The sequence below is a fragment of the Mesoplodon mirus genome (assembly GCF_964341445.2).
Source record: "Mesoplodon mirus genome assembly, chromosome: 4".
Lineage (NCBI taxonomy): Eukaryota > Metazoa > Chordata > Mammalia > Artiodactyla > Ziphiidae > Mesoplodon > Mesoplodon mirus.
This window is the reverse complement of record NC_138979.1, coordinates 156584897-156599728: the sequence shown is the minus strand read 5'-3', so window position 1 is coordinate 156599728 and position 14832 is coordinate 156584897. Positions and strand designations below refer to the sequence as shown.

General features: G+C 48.4%; 1 protein-coding gene across 6 annotated transcripts in view; it reads left to right on the top strand.

Moving 5' to 3' along the window:
• SLC8A3 (solute carrier family 8 member A3) overlaps positions 1-1177 on the top strand; it is a gene marked incomplete at its 5' end in the record, with an annotated part of 126335 nt that extends 125158 nt beyond the window's left edge. For all 6 annotated transcript variants that reach the window (XM_082619695.1, XM_082619694.1, XM_082619697.1 and 3 more), the window contains one exon: positions 740-1177. In XM_082619695.1, the coding sequence (XP_082475821.1) occupies positions 740-1116 (377 nt within the window). In that variant the 3' untranslated portion in view covers positions 1117-1177. The remainder of the gene's footprint in view (positions 1-739) is intronic.
• Positions 1178-14832: the final 13655 nt, after the last annotated feature.

Here is a 14832-nt window from a genome sequence, read left to right as displayed (position 1 = left end):
TATGGAAAGGGCTCTTAACATGAGGGTTTTCAGGTCAAATTTCCTGATCACTTACCTTGAGTAGATTCCCTGAACCTTATTTTTCCTAACTTGTCAAATAAAAGGGTGGCTGGCCATCCTTCCAGTGCTTACAATTCATGCTGACATCTAAAGTCAAACAGCCTGCAAGGCCCTGTGCTCTGTATATTAACTGCAAAGGCAGAGCCCCGTCTTCCTTGAGTCCACAGCTCCCCTTGTATCTCCCCATCATGGTTCCCCAGCATGCCCTCTGTCCCCATAAATCCAGCACCTAGCACAATGCTAAGCCCATGGGCTCAATCACAGTCTGTTACGTAAGTAAATGCCCCGTGTGACAGGTGCAATCAGGCACTTAACTGTAAGAAGCTTCCCTGGATGTCAAAGTTCCCTGGGGAGATATTATGGGAAAGCAAACTCCCCTTACTGAAAAAGTAGTCAAAAGAGAACAATATACCCATTCAGTAAATACCAGGACCAGAAAAAAAACTTGGGAATCTTTCAGACGCAGGCAGATGAGGAACGGGTAGCCCAGAGAAGCAAGGTGACCCATCCAAGGCCACCCAGCTTATTAATGGCAGAGCTGGGGGGTAGCCCCCAACCCCCCACCTGTCATTCCCAGGCTCAGCCCGATGGCCCCAGCTGCCTTACTGGACACACCCAAAGGTAGGCCCTCCACGCCTCAGCCTCCCACCAGCTCTTGTTTGTCTCTGCCTCTTTCCAGATACGTTTGCCAGCAAAGCAGCCGCCATCCAGGACGTGTACGCAGATGCCTCCATTGGCAATGTCACGGGCAGCAACGCCGTCAACGTCTTCCTGGGCATTGGCCTGGCCTGGTCCGTGGCCGCCATCTACTGGGCCCTGCAGGGACAGGAGTTCCACGTGTCAGCGGGCACGCTGGCCTTCTCTGTCACCCTCTTCACCATCTTTGCGTTTGTGTGCATCAGCGTGCTCTTGTACCGCCGGCGGCCCCACCTGGGCGGGGAGCTGGGCGGCCCTCGTGGCTGCAAGCTGGCCACGACCTGGCTCTTTGTAATCCTGTGGCTTCTCTACATACTCTTTGCCTCGCTGGAAGCCTACTGCTACATCAAGGGATTCTGAGCCACAGCAGCCCTGGAGGGGCAGCATCCGGACCCGAGCCCCAGGAACTTCACCCGGCTAGGCCCTGGCAGTGAACTGAAAGGGCGGAGTCTTAATCAATCCAACAGAATGGAGGAAGTACCCATTTTACAAAGTATTTAATTCAATACAAACCAACAACAGACAAATCCAACTCCAGCCCATCTTCCCGCGATGTCCCTGACCCATCACATAGTCAGACCCTTTCGCCACCTTCTCTACCACTTTCTTCTGATTATTCCTTTGCTTCTACTTTCCTTGGGGGCAGGGTTTCTCCTGTCTGTCCAATTTGATACATCACCGTTCTCTCACTCCACTGACGAGGCTCGAAAATGAGTCCTATCCACGTGGCTGGCTTGGGGTTCTCTTTTCATTGCCATCATTATCTCGTGGTGGCTTTCATTTTCCCATCAGGTTTTGCTCATCATTTGTTTGTTCATCTTGTCTTTTCTCTCTGAGGTTAGTGACAACGGTGCTGTGAAGAAACTCAAGGTCTGAGCTGATGGGTAGAAGCATGAACTTTCAGACACACCCTCTCCCACTTGCACTGGGTAACAGCTGTCTCTTGCTCCATCGAGGTCCTTTCCCCCCCGCCCCGCTCCTTTTATTCTCTTCATTCTTGAATGGACTGGTGGCATTTGGGTGGCAGTAAGTTTGCACACCCAGGCAGCGCGCTAAAGAACTGGGGCTGTGGCTGGAGTACAGCTTTCTATTAAGCTTCTGTCGAAATCCAGTGTAAAACAAGAAGTCATTTTTCTCTTCCCTGCCTGAGCCTTTCAAATTCTGTCTCGTTGTGTCAATGTCTATATGTTTACCCCTCTGCAGGAAGACCCACCAAGCGGGAGATAGGGGACAAAAATAGGAACGGAATATGATGACATAGGGTAGCTAGGGAAACAGAAGGGCTATAAGCCTTCTAGAACATCTTTGGCTTCGTATCTGAGGCAAGAGAGATGCGATGTCCACCTAGTGAGATCTTTAAGGGAAAAGATTATATGTAAAATGTTAGTGCTTCTGAGAAATGTCAGCTTTACCACACCCTCACTTCCTAATGCACCAGACTAAGAGCTCTGACTGTGTCTCTTGATTTAATGCAAAAACTTAGAGTTTTATAAGAAAATGAGGGCCTCCTTCCACCTCTCCTGGACTCTCCGGTCACATTTGAAAGCATTTTCACAAGACAGGAACTGGAATTCCTCATCTCTCCCACATTCCTGCTTGTTTTTAAACCTCTTGAAGCTCTTTTTCCAGCCTGTGGGCTATTTCTTGCCCCAGTAGGAGGAATCTAAGCTGCCATAATCCCACGGAGCCTGGGTTTATAGAGAGATTGGCGTGCCCTACAGACCTTTTCCCAACAAATTTTGAAAGGACCTGGCTTTAAAACACACACACACACACACACACACGCACATACATACATGCGTGCACACACACACAAATAACCACACATATGAAATCACCAAAAGACTGCCCACAGATCTTTAGGCTTCCTGCATTGACATAAATACATTTTTTAAGGGAACAGAAGAAATTAAAAAACACCTGTTTAATTTTAAACACATTTTTTAAGAAAAAATAGCTGAAAAAGAAACAGTGTTCATGTCATAAGCTATGTTGACAGTTGCCAGTGGAAATGTTGGGTTGGTTTAAAAAAAATAAAAGCTATACTTATATCTCTCTAAAGACAGCTTGCTTCTCCCCATGTTGCCTCAGGAAAAGGTCTAGGGGGTCACCTTGGGTTCCTTCTGGAGCTGAAGTGGTTGAGGTGAAAGTGTCATCTCCTATTTGTGTCTCCTATTTGTATCTGTCGTCTCCTCAGATGCCAATGTGCCAGACCCAGGATTTTTAAAGCAAAAAATGCTTCAGGACAATGCCACCTGTCAAAGTCTGGACTTTAAGACGCTGGAGGACATAAGAGGTGGAGCTGTGATGATTAAAGGGGAAAGAGCTTTTTGTATTAGAAAGGCCTGGTAGGGCAGGATTCCAGCTGGACAAACAGCGCCCTGTATTAATTACCAAGAGGCACATTCATTCATTCATTCATTTATTCATGACTCTCTCAACAAATGTATTTTGAGCACCCTCTGTGCCTTGAGCTACATTCTGGTGCTACCATGAAGAGTAAGATAGAGTTCCTCACCTCAAGAAACTCACAGTCCAGAGAGGCAGGTAGAACTTCTTTTAACCAAATCTCTTTTGGTTACAAGAAGCAGAAACCCATTAAGCTAGTTCAAGAAATGAAGGGGGTGGGGGCGATACTGCGAAGGCCTGGTGGGGGGTTCTTGTGGAACCCAAGGCAGGAGCACGGCAGGCCACGGGGGCCTGAAAGCCCTCAGGAACCAAGGCCATGCTCCACCTCCCCGAAACCGCGAGGTGTCCCCGGTCCTTCCTCCTTCTGCCTGTCAGGCCTATCCACTTCCTCCCCCTCCCAACGTGCTCTTGCTTTGTTTGTCTTGCACGTGGCCGGCACTGCCACCAGCCCTGACACTCTACCATGACCTCACAACTCTGTTCCCCACAACGAACTAGAACATCCCTTTTTAAATCTGAGTGCGGGTTCAATGGAGAAAATGTGGCCAATTTTCCATCCCCAGAGGGCCAGTCCCCAAAGGCAGAACCCTTGTAGAAGGCTGTGTCAAAGGGGTTGGGGTGCTGTGGCCTGATTACTTTGTGTCATGTGTCCACTCCTGGTCCAAGCAACTCAGGTAAGGAGAGGAGGGTGGCGACCTCGTTGTATGTACTGTCACCCTTTCCAAAAGCTAAGTGATGGGAAGAAGCCTATGAAGTACATGAGCCATCAAGGTGTGAAGAAAAATTACAGTTCTATGCCATGAGTGGTCAAAGAATGACATAGACAGGGCATCACAGGGACATGACAGAAAGAAACACTGACTCAGCCTGCAAGAAAGAAGGCTTCACAGAGAATGGAACAGTTAGGGAGGATCTTGAAGGAAGACTAAGTAGTGATTTAACTTGGTGAGGGGGCTTGGTGGTGAAGAACATTCGAGAAGAAACAGCATGCTCGAAGGCACAGGGATGAATCAGGGGCTGGTGGGGTCATGGGTTAACAAGAGTTGTCATGGCTAGAGGATAGCATTCAAAAGGACACAAAGCAACACCAAAAAAGCAGTCCGGGAGAAGGACTTGGCTGGAAGACTCTTTCAATTTTTTGCCAGCCACAAAGTTGATAATGAAAAATGCCCTTCAGCCGATGAAATGGTAGATGCAGAATCATGAAATCAATTCCTCCCCATCTCTCCCCTTTCGTGAGTCATTTCTGGGTTATCCAGATGTTAGGCTTTGTCAAGAGAGAAGCTGGGATGAACCACAGAGAATGAGGAGGAGGAATGTTAGGACCTGGTACTAGTCGAGATGCCACCACTGACTAGTTCTGTGGACTTGAGCCAGTCCACCTCCTCTCAGCTTCCTGAACTACAAATAAGGTTTTAATAGATGGCCTCTGAAGCCCATTACTTCTACCTTTAACACTGAGATTCTAGAATATATATACAAGAGCAGTGTGTGTGTGTGTGTGTGTGTGTGTGAGTGTGTGTGTGTGTGTGTGTGATCAAACTGCCTGTCAACCTCATCTGACAGAGCATAGCAGATGTCCATTTGCAATCCCTTGGCTCCACGGCCTGTCTATTAGTGTGAAAAAGACATAGCAAGCCGTTGTGCACATGTCATTTTCAGCATTTTTTCCTGGCGGAGCCGCAACATTCCCATCCCCTTGACTCATTTATTACTTAGAGTAATGTTAGCTGCTATAATAAAGAAACCCCAGTATGTCAGGGCTGAGCAAAATGAAAGTGCATTTCTCACTCACGTAATAATCCAGTGAGAATGGTCCCAGTCAGCAGGTGACTTTCTTCTACTTTTCAGTATTTTAAAGCAAACATTTTGTGTAAAAATCTGGATTTAGGCTTCTCTGGCCACACTGCGTGGGCATTCCCTCATGGCAACACTCCAATGGAGCTGATCAGTGGTCACCCCATGTAGACAGGCTTTATGGTCTCAATTCACCAGAGTCCCTACCCAGCCTTCCACTTTCATTCACAGGACCTCCTGGTCCCTGGAGCCATTTATGCATTGACACCTGCTATGGGGTCAAGGTCTGGGTTTTGCATTCTGGCCTTCCACGTGTTGGTGCTAACCTCCAGTATTCTGTGAGGTGTGAATCCCAGTTATACCATTTTTACCTTTCGTGGGATTTTTAAACAAGTGACTTTAACCTCCCTTAGCCTCAGTTTCTCCAATCCAGACATACAGTTGTTGCAAAGGTTAAATGAACGATTTTTCAAGGCAGTTACCATAGTGCCCTATACCTAGCACGTACCCTGGAAATATTCCTTTCATCTCACATTAATGGTTTGTGGTAAAATCCCTTACAACTGGCGCCATCAGGGTCTGACATGTTCCAGGGGACTGTCAGTGTTCGGGGTGGGGGGGTGGTGATGGATGGCCTCAGGCCACTTCATCCTACATACCGTCCCCCTATATGTTGGTCCAGGCAGGCTGCATGGAAGTGGAGAAAAGCTCTCCATGGTCTTGCTTCTGTAGCAGGAGTAGGTCTCTAGTCCTCAGCCTGCATGGGACACAGAGGTTAAGATTTAGAGGGATGGCCAAGGGGCACCAAGACCCCCAGGTCAGGCAAGCCCCTTGGCACATTGGAGAAGTGGGGCAGATATGTTTGGCATCAAAGAAAGAGGGATAAAGAAAGGGACGACAGCCCATATAGAGTCTTTCATGCTAATAGTAAAGTGGGTCATGGTGGACGGAAATACCTGAGGGCTTGCAGAAGGAGGTGAAGCCTTGGGAGAAGTCACATAGTCTGGCCAAGGTCATCCTGCAAGTGAGTGGCAGAGCTGGACTTAACTACATAGGTCTACCAGATTTCAAAGTCACTGCTGATTATCTGCATATGCACCTGTTGGGTGTGTAAGACAAGCATTGTTTACTTTCATAGTGTTGAAGAAGAAAGTTAGGAGCATAAATAGGATGACTTGTCTTGGTTTCTCCAGGACTTTCCTGGGTTTAGCACTGAAATTCACATATTTTAGGAAACCCCTCAGTCCTGGGAAATAGGGATGGTTGGTCACCAAAAAAATATTACAACTGTCTTACAGAGTAAGACTTAGTACAGAATTGCTACTACTAGTAAATGGTAGTCCCTGCACACACACCTTCTACTATGTCATGCTGTCATCTTTTCCCAAACATTCCATGTCCCATTACTCTCAGCTAGCACTTCAGCTGGAAGAAGTTCTTTACCTGGCATGAATACTCAAACCTTCATCCCACAGAATTTGAATTCTTGGTGCATTGCTCCAGTTTTTATTGATCAGTACCCTCAGGAAATGGAGTAGGAAAAGGCACCCCCAATGAATCCCGAGGTTCCAAACATAGCCCTTCTTACTCTCATTGTGTAGCAGCCCAGATCCCCCTAAGTAACTGGGATAATCACCCCGTCCAGCTCAGTGATCTCTTCTGCCTGTTAGCTTCTTGGTATAAATAATCTGAAATGGCTAGAGAGTAGGTTCAGCTTCTAAATCATCAGAACCATAATTGTGTTCCCTGGTGGAGGCATTTCTCCGTTAGGCATTAGGACCTCCAGACCTACTGAGCCCAAGGTTGTAGGGGCAAAAAGTAAAATTCTTCAAGAGGATGATTGGGCGTGATGATGAGAGGGGTCACCCCACCTCCACTCCTTGATCCTCAGACCTATGCATCCTGTCTAGAAGGAGTCAGCACTGTATACTGGCCCCCAATTTAAAGCATACACTGCATTCAGTGGGATAGCATCCCAACCTCACAAGATATTATCTCCTAGCTGGTGCTATAATTGAGCCTGCAACAGGTCATTCCAATATTATGTCAAGACAGCCTTTGAGTGATAAGAAATGTGCTAAGACTAGTGCCTCTGATGAAAGGCTGTGTTAGAAAGATATCATGGCACTAGATAAGGCACTCTGAGTCCATGAAAGATGTTAGCAGAAACACTATGGCCAAATCCCTTAAGTTTGTCTTCTATGGCTGTGAGTCTATTTCTGTTTTGTAAATAAGTTCATCTGTATCATTTTTTAAGATTCCACATATAAGTGATAGCGTATGATATTCATCTTTGTCTGACTTACTGCACTTAGTAGGATAATCTCTAGGTCCATCCACGTTGCTGCAAATAGCATTATTTCATTCTTTTTTTATGGCTGAGGAATATTCCATTGTGTATACATACCGCATCATCTCTACCCATTCATCTGTCGATGGATACTTAGGTTGCTTCCATGTCTTGGCTATTGTAAATAGTGCTGCTATCAACATATGGGGTTCGTGTGTCTTTTCAAATTATAGTTTTGTCCAGACATATGCCCAGGAGTGGGATCGCTGGATCATACCCTAACTCTATCTTCAGTTTTTTAAAGGAATCGCCATAATCTTCTCCATAGTGGCTGCACCAATTTAATTCCCACTAACAGGGTAGGAGGGTTCCCTTTTCTCCACACCCTCTCCAGCATTTATTATTCGTAGACTTTTTGATGATGGCCATTCTGATCAGTGTGAGGTAATACCTCATTGTAGTTTTAAAATATCAAACAAACAAAATCTTTTCCCCAACTCAAGGATTTTCATTGACTACTCCCCAGTGACAAATTAAGAAAAGATGCTAAAATAGTGACTGCAATTTTCACTGTATTCCTCCTGAAAGCTCAGGGGCATAGCTAGGGTACAATCAGGGTGGTTTAGGAGAATTCAGGAGGAAGCACCAAGAGTCAGACTGGGTGAGCCAAGTTTAGAAGGACAAGACGTAATTAGCTATATAAGGAAGACAGGTGAGGACACACATCCCAGGCAGTTTGGCAACGCTATATGGAGAAGTGATGGAGAGAAGACAGTGGCTTATTTGTGGAGACCTGAGTTCAAGTTCTGCTGTCATATCAATGGCTGAGTGACCCTGGCTATGTCACCTAAGGTGCTGAAGTCTCATGTTTTTCAGTCCATTACATAATTAAGGTACTTTTACCTCCTCTAGAGTTTGGGGGATTAAAATATATAACTGATATAATTTATGCAACTCACTGCCTAGTAGATTTCTCATTATTTATGTTATTATTGATATTGTTGCCCCAAGAGAAAGCATGAGAAGTGAAGGCGCTGAAGACCATGGGGCACGGAGTGGTGTAATGTACATGATTGAAGAGTGGACTGAATGTGAAAGCAGCAGGGCTTCACTGGATGTACACCAGTGTATCGTGCCAGCATCACAACAATGAGATGTGCACAATTTTCAGGAGAGTGTGTATGGGAGGAGTGGCTGAAGATCACAACCAGATCAAGAAATTTAGCTTTGTGGGCTAAACTAAGGCAACTATAGTCATCTCCAAATCTATTGTATTAGTCTGCTCAGGCTGCCATAACAAAATAACACAGACTGGGTGGCTTAAACAACAGAAATTTATTTTCTCACAGTTCTGGAAGTTAAAAGTCCATGATCAAGGTGCTGACAGGTTTGGTTTCTGGGGAGGCGTCTCTTCCTGACCTGCAGATGGTCACCTTCTCACTGTGTCTTCAAATGACCTTTTCTCTGGGCACAGAGAGAGATCTCCGGTATCTCTTCCTCTTCTTATGAGGACACCAGTCCTATTGGATCAGGGCCTCACCCTTATGACCTCATCTAACCTTGATTACCTCCTTAAAGGGCCCATCTCCAAATATAGCCACATTGGAAGTTAGGGCTTCAACGTATGAATTTGTGGACAAGACACAAGTCAGTGTCCCCCCACTGAGGGACTTTGAGCAGGAGGGTAACATGATCTGATTTGCCTTTTCATTAGCTCAGTCTGAGCTGTCTGTGTCGTGGAGGATGGTTGAGGTGGGGAGTGGATGGAGGGGAGACCAGAGACCATTTACAACTATCGACCACTGAAGGAAGTAGATGGAATGGTGGCAGTGGGGGGGGTTGGAGAGGAGGTCCCAAGGGAGAGAGAATTAAGAGGGGGAATTCACAGGACACGTCAATGGACTGGATGGACAAGGAGGGAAGGACATTGTAGGGAGGAAGCAAGCAGGGCTCTGGGGTCCCAGGCTTGTGGGAGTGGCTGACTGGTGTGCCCAGCACTGAGGAGAGGTGGGTGGAGATGGCGTGTCCAGTTTTAGTTATATTAAGTTTTCGGGGCTTGTGGGACACCCAAGTGGAAGTGTCCAGGAGCCTGGATTCAGCAGAGACCTGGGCTGAGTCTGGAACAATCTCCCGAGCAGATTTCCAGAGCGGTTGCCATTCTCCTGAGAGTCTATTCTGAAATTACTTAAAATAGCCACACGCTGCCCTGCAGCCCTCCTTAGTCACCAGTGTGAAAACCTCAAACACCAGCAGTCCAGCAGAGACACCTCAGCCAATTTCTAGTTTGTTTTTCCAGTGTGAGGTGTCTCATTCCTCCCAACCCATCTCCCTCCCCCCCTCCCCCAGGCCTTTCATTCCTCTCACATGTCCCCTCCCCGACCATAGTTTTTTCCCCTGAACTCAGCCTATCTTGGCTCTTTATCAGCCTTGACCCTTCCTCACGGCTCTCTCAGCCGCTCCCGATTTCCTTCTTGCCTCTCTTCCCCCTCCCCCTGCACATCGCTTTACCTCTTGCTCTGTCTGCATTTTATTTCCTCTCTAAAGCATACACATCTTCTCATTATTTTTTCTTCCTTTACTGCCAATCACAGCCCCATAATGTGGATCCCCTCCAAGGAGGCTTTCTAACTCCTGTCCCGCTCCCTAAAGGTGCATTTGTTTCATCTCCCCTTTCTGCACTGGCCCCGCTTCACACTGTGGACCCTCAGCATGTCTTCCCATTTGGTGTGCCTCCTCATCCCCTGAAACGCACAAACCTCCTGCAGTGCAAGACCTGTTTAGCTGTGCACAGAAGAGCAAAGAGCCCAGACAGAAAGCATCTGTCTGTGAAAAGTTAAGGGAGTTACCTGAAGCCAAAGGTAGCCCAATGGCTGAACCAGGATGAAAAGCTGACCTTCTGACTCTAAGTCCAGGACCCTGGGAAATTTACAACACGAGGTGCACAAGGGCCTACATAGACCCTGACATCTCGCCTCAGCTGGGCTCCTGCTGCTGCCCAGGGGTCCTCCCCACCATCTCCCGCTGACTCCCCACTACCCTCCCCAAGGAGAATGCTGCAAAGCTTTCCCAAACCTCCTGCCTCAAGTCAGTAGACCTCCTCTGGTCTCTGAGCTCTGCTGGGTCCTGGTCTCCACCAGGCCATTTCACACCCGGTCAAGGATTTTAAAGGGACCTAGGTTCAATGGGGTCAAATTAAATACTCTGGAGTCAGCTCTGCCCCGCATGGCTCGACCTGGGTCTCAAGGGTGACCCCTCAGAAAGCAGAGTTCGCGTCTTAACGGGGAGGAGGGATACCTAGAGGAGAGAGTTGCTAAACACTGGGCGGTGGAGAGGATGGCAGACTGAAAAACCTGGGGTTTCTGTTTGCAGCTACATAGCACATCTCTAAAAGTACTCCCCTTAAAAAGCTCCAACTCCTTCTTCTGGGCCAGTATCATAGGGGGTTAAAGAATAACAGAAATGGGCCACTCATGGGAATTTAGGAGACGTATTTATACACCACAGAGGTCTGTGGGAGGAGTGGATGTGAGTGGGTCACCTGGAGTCTTACCTGGTCCTGGGGTCAACGCCCCGAGGGCAAAGTTATCTAGAACAGCAGGCCCATTAGGGCTCTGAGATGCTGGGAGCCTGAAGGTCCCTGGGCCTGGAGTTGGAGCTACTGGGAGATTTTCTCTGGGATCATCTTCCCTTGAATCTATCACTAAACCCACCATAATAGGACTTTGAGGGGGGAACATTTTCTGCTTTCCCGGAATTGGTGATAAAGGCCCAAAATGAAGAAAAAAGAGATGCAAAGTAGCCCCTATCATAAAGAACAACCGTTAGGGCCTGATACCCTCCTCAAAGAGAGCATGATACTTGAAATAGCTTTGTAACTAACCACCTTTCCCCATCCCATTCTATAAAAGAAGGTTGGGGGAGAGAGAGGAAGGAGGTAGACAAGAAACTCTGGGTTGCTTCTTCCGCTTTTGAAGCTGAAAAGGCAGGGAGACTCTGAGAGAATTGTCCGTGGGGATTTAAGCTGGCTGCTGGCCTGACATCCCCTTTCCCAACTGGACATCTGTGACGCAGCTGACTTGCTGATCAGTCTCCTCTACCTAGTGAAGCAGGGAGGGGAGAAGTGGGAGAGATGCAGCGCCGAGAGAGGAAGCACTGAGGATCGACCTGCACCCCATCAACTGGTACAGGAAGGATGTGTACGTTTCCCACGGGTGAATGGACACCCCAGAAGGGAGCCAGGTGTGAGCCATAATTCAGGTACAAAACCCAAGGCAGGGTCCTCAGAGCAAAGTGGACACGGGGTATATATTGCTGTAAGGAAGTGTGGAAAAGGTCAAGCCAGAGCTGGACTTCCCACATAAAGGCCCTGTGCAGTGGTGGGGGGGCCCTACCCAGACCCGGCATGGGCTCCATACGAGGACCAGTATTTGAGCATCTGCTACAGAGAGGGCAAGCAGCGCTCATCTGAGAAGCTGCTACAATGAATGGAGAGGGCTACAACTGTTGTCTGTTAGGAGGCCTCCACGGTGTTCCTTTCCCTCTTCCCTACCCCATCATCTCAGGAGAGCTGCATCAGGATAAAGTGGAGGACGAACTGTCTCAGAGCCTGACCGAAGCCCCACTGCTCTCCTCCAAGCTGTCAGCCGCCAGTTAACGACTCTGCCAGGACAAGGAGGAGAGGAGGATCTAAATCAAGCTGGAGATTGAAGTTTGTCATTGGCTGGAACTGAGCTTGTAAATACCTGAAGTAACCAGGAAGTTATGGGAACTGCCCAAGTTGTCCTAAGGGATCCACTACACGGAGGAAGGAGGATATGCAAAGGAGCACAGCTGAAAGCGATGACGGCAGAGGGAAAGCTTCACATCTGTACCCCAGGGTGCTGCTATTCCCCAACTGCTTTCACCCAGCGTTACTGGACGCCCCACCAAGTTCTCAAGCACTGGGGGCATGGCTAGTTACTCCAGGGCCTCAGTTACCTGAGACTTAGCTCCCAGGTGGGGTGGGGGGAGCTCACAGGAGGGAAGGTGCATTCACCCTCTGCTTTACCAACGACGCGGAGAATGGTAATTACCGTAAATGTGATAGATCTGTCAGAAATAAGAGACGTAAAATGCACCCTGTAAACTGTGAAAAGCAAGTCTTTTTATTCTTGGACAACGTAAAAATTGCAGATTTTTTCACCAATATGGAAAACACAAAGATAATCTACATTGTGATAGTCACCAGAGCTGTTCACCAGATTTCTAATTCTACTTCTGGGCACTTACCAACTGCCTTTGAGCTAGATGGGACCATGTGATTTGCTGTAGTCATTGAGATGTGAACAAAGTGACAAGTCACTTCCAGATGGAAGCTTTAAGAACCAGGGTACAATTTAGCATGCTCCTCCTGCCCCCCCCCCCTTTTTTTTTTGCCTCCAAGAGCATGGAGAATGGAGCCTCCCTCAACCTGGGTCCCTGATGGAGAGCAGCGCCCTCTGCTGACGTCTGATGGATATGTTCCAAGAGGGAGAAGAATAGCTTTGTGATTTAAGGGTGCGGGGAATGTATGTTACTGCATCTCATCCTGGTCTCTCCTGATTCTTATGAGTAATTCACCAATGTGCCCATCATCCAGTGAAGACACCACATCCAAGTATTCAATGCCCCTCCACCACCAAGCGTGTGGATGATCAAGGTTGCCCTGGTTGGGTGTGTCACATACAGGATGATGCACCATTAGCTGTAGTACAGTCAAAGCTTTGCTACGAAGACCCCAGGCAAAAGGACCTTCACAGAGCAGCTGAGGGGAGAAGGGAAGCAATGCAGACAGTGGGAGGGATGAGGCTACACCGATGAGGTGTTGGCTGGGGTGACATAGAAGAGTATAAGGGATGAGCCAGATTTGACAAGAAATGACAAGGATACCTGCGTCACACACCTAGCACAGGCATTCATTGGCAGGCATATAACCAAGGTCATGACCCTTCCCTGTATTAATTCAGGAAAGTCACACAAAGGAGAGTAGTGATCCAGGCCATAGGAATGAGGGCTTGATTTGGTGGTACTGCATGAAAAAGGTCAAGTTTCACCTGTCACCCCTTGTACAATAAATTAAAAAAAAAAAAGCCAAATGCCACAGACCAGAAGATCAGGTTGCCAGGAAGCTCTTCAACCTCCTTGGTGGGCATAGCTGTGGCCCTGTGGGTTTTTTCTACAAGGGCTCTGGTGCTGCCAGCTTCCCATCCCACGCAGATCCCCTGGGGAACCAGGGATGAGTATCAGCCTGGAAGCCCCTCCTCTGATGGCATCTGAGGGGCCCTGGCAAGAGGCCTGGCCCCAGCAGCAGTCATCTCTCTCTCTCTCTCTTTTTTTTCTTTTTTTCTGGTCGTGCTGTGCGGCATTTGGGATCTTAGTTCCCTGACCAGGGGTCAAACCTGCGCCTCCTGCATTGGAACTGCAGAGTCTTAACCACTGGACCACCAGGGAAGTCCCAAGTCATCTCTTGACAACGTCCCCAGTCTTCCCCTCCCCACAGAGGCCAAGCATGGCTCAGAAGACTTTTGGTGGAGGAAGAAACAGGATGGATCTACCGTTCACTTCTCCTTGACCACTACTGGGAATGGCCCTCCTGTCCTTGGAGAAAGCAGAGGAAGGCTGAGCGGGGCTGCAGGCTGGCTCTGCCCCCTTCCCACATCAGCCTGGATCTCTCTGCTGGAGGCCAGGTCAACCCCAAGTCTCCCAGTGAGGTCCTGCATGGGCAAATACCCCCCTTATTTCTCTTCCCCAAATCCCTGGAGCCCATGATAGGCCTCGACAAATTAGTGGTTTTTAATAAGACTCTAAACTATGCAGAGAAGAAAGTGTACTCACAGCTGAATGCAGCCACCAGGGGTTAAGGAGGGAGAAGGCTGTTGTTCTAGCCCTTCCAGGAAGGGAGCTGGGCAGTGGGCCGAGCTCCAGGCCTGGAGAGGAAGATCTGAGGGTGACACCCAGCTCTGCCTTTCCCAGCTGGGTGTAACCCAGCAAGTCACCGAGCTCCCAAGTCTGCATCCACGCCTGTGAAATGGGATTGATGACGCCAGTAGCACTGGGCTGGGGTGAGTATTAAGTATTTCAGGGCCTGTGGACAGAGCAGCTCAGTGTCAGCACTAGAGAGGGGGACCTATATGACCCCATTCAAAGGCTGACATCCTTTCCTGGGAAAAAGCTGAAGGAAAGGCTAGGGGAGAATTTGTCAAGGGCATTATCTTCTGTTCACCTGCAAAGGACAAGGGAACAGAGGTGACAAAAAGAGACTGATGAGGAAGCCACATCCGGGGACAGCTGCGTGTGGGCGGGGGGATACAAAGGGAAAAGACGCCCCGTAGCACCAGACACAATCTAGAGCCTCATCTCTGCTGCAATGTCCACGCTGAAGGCCTCCAGCCATGCCAAGCAGGCCAGCAGCCTTGACCTGAATATGTGACCTGAACATGTGTCCCACAAAAGTGGGGCATGGACGGTGTGACCCTCATTGGGGGCCTGCTCCCTGTCTATGGCTGCTTTCCAGCCTGGGGTCTTGTGATAAGCATGATGGCCACAATGCCCACTCCCACCAG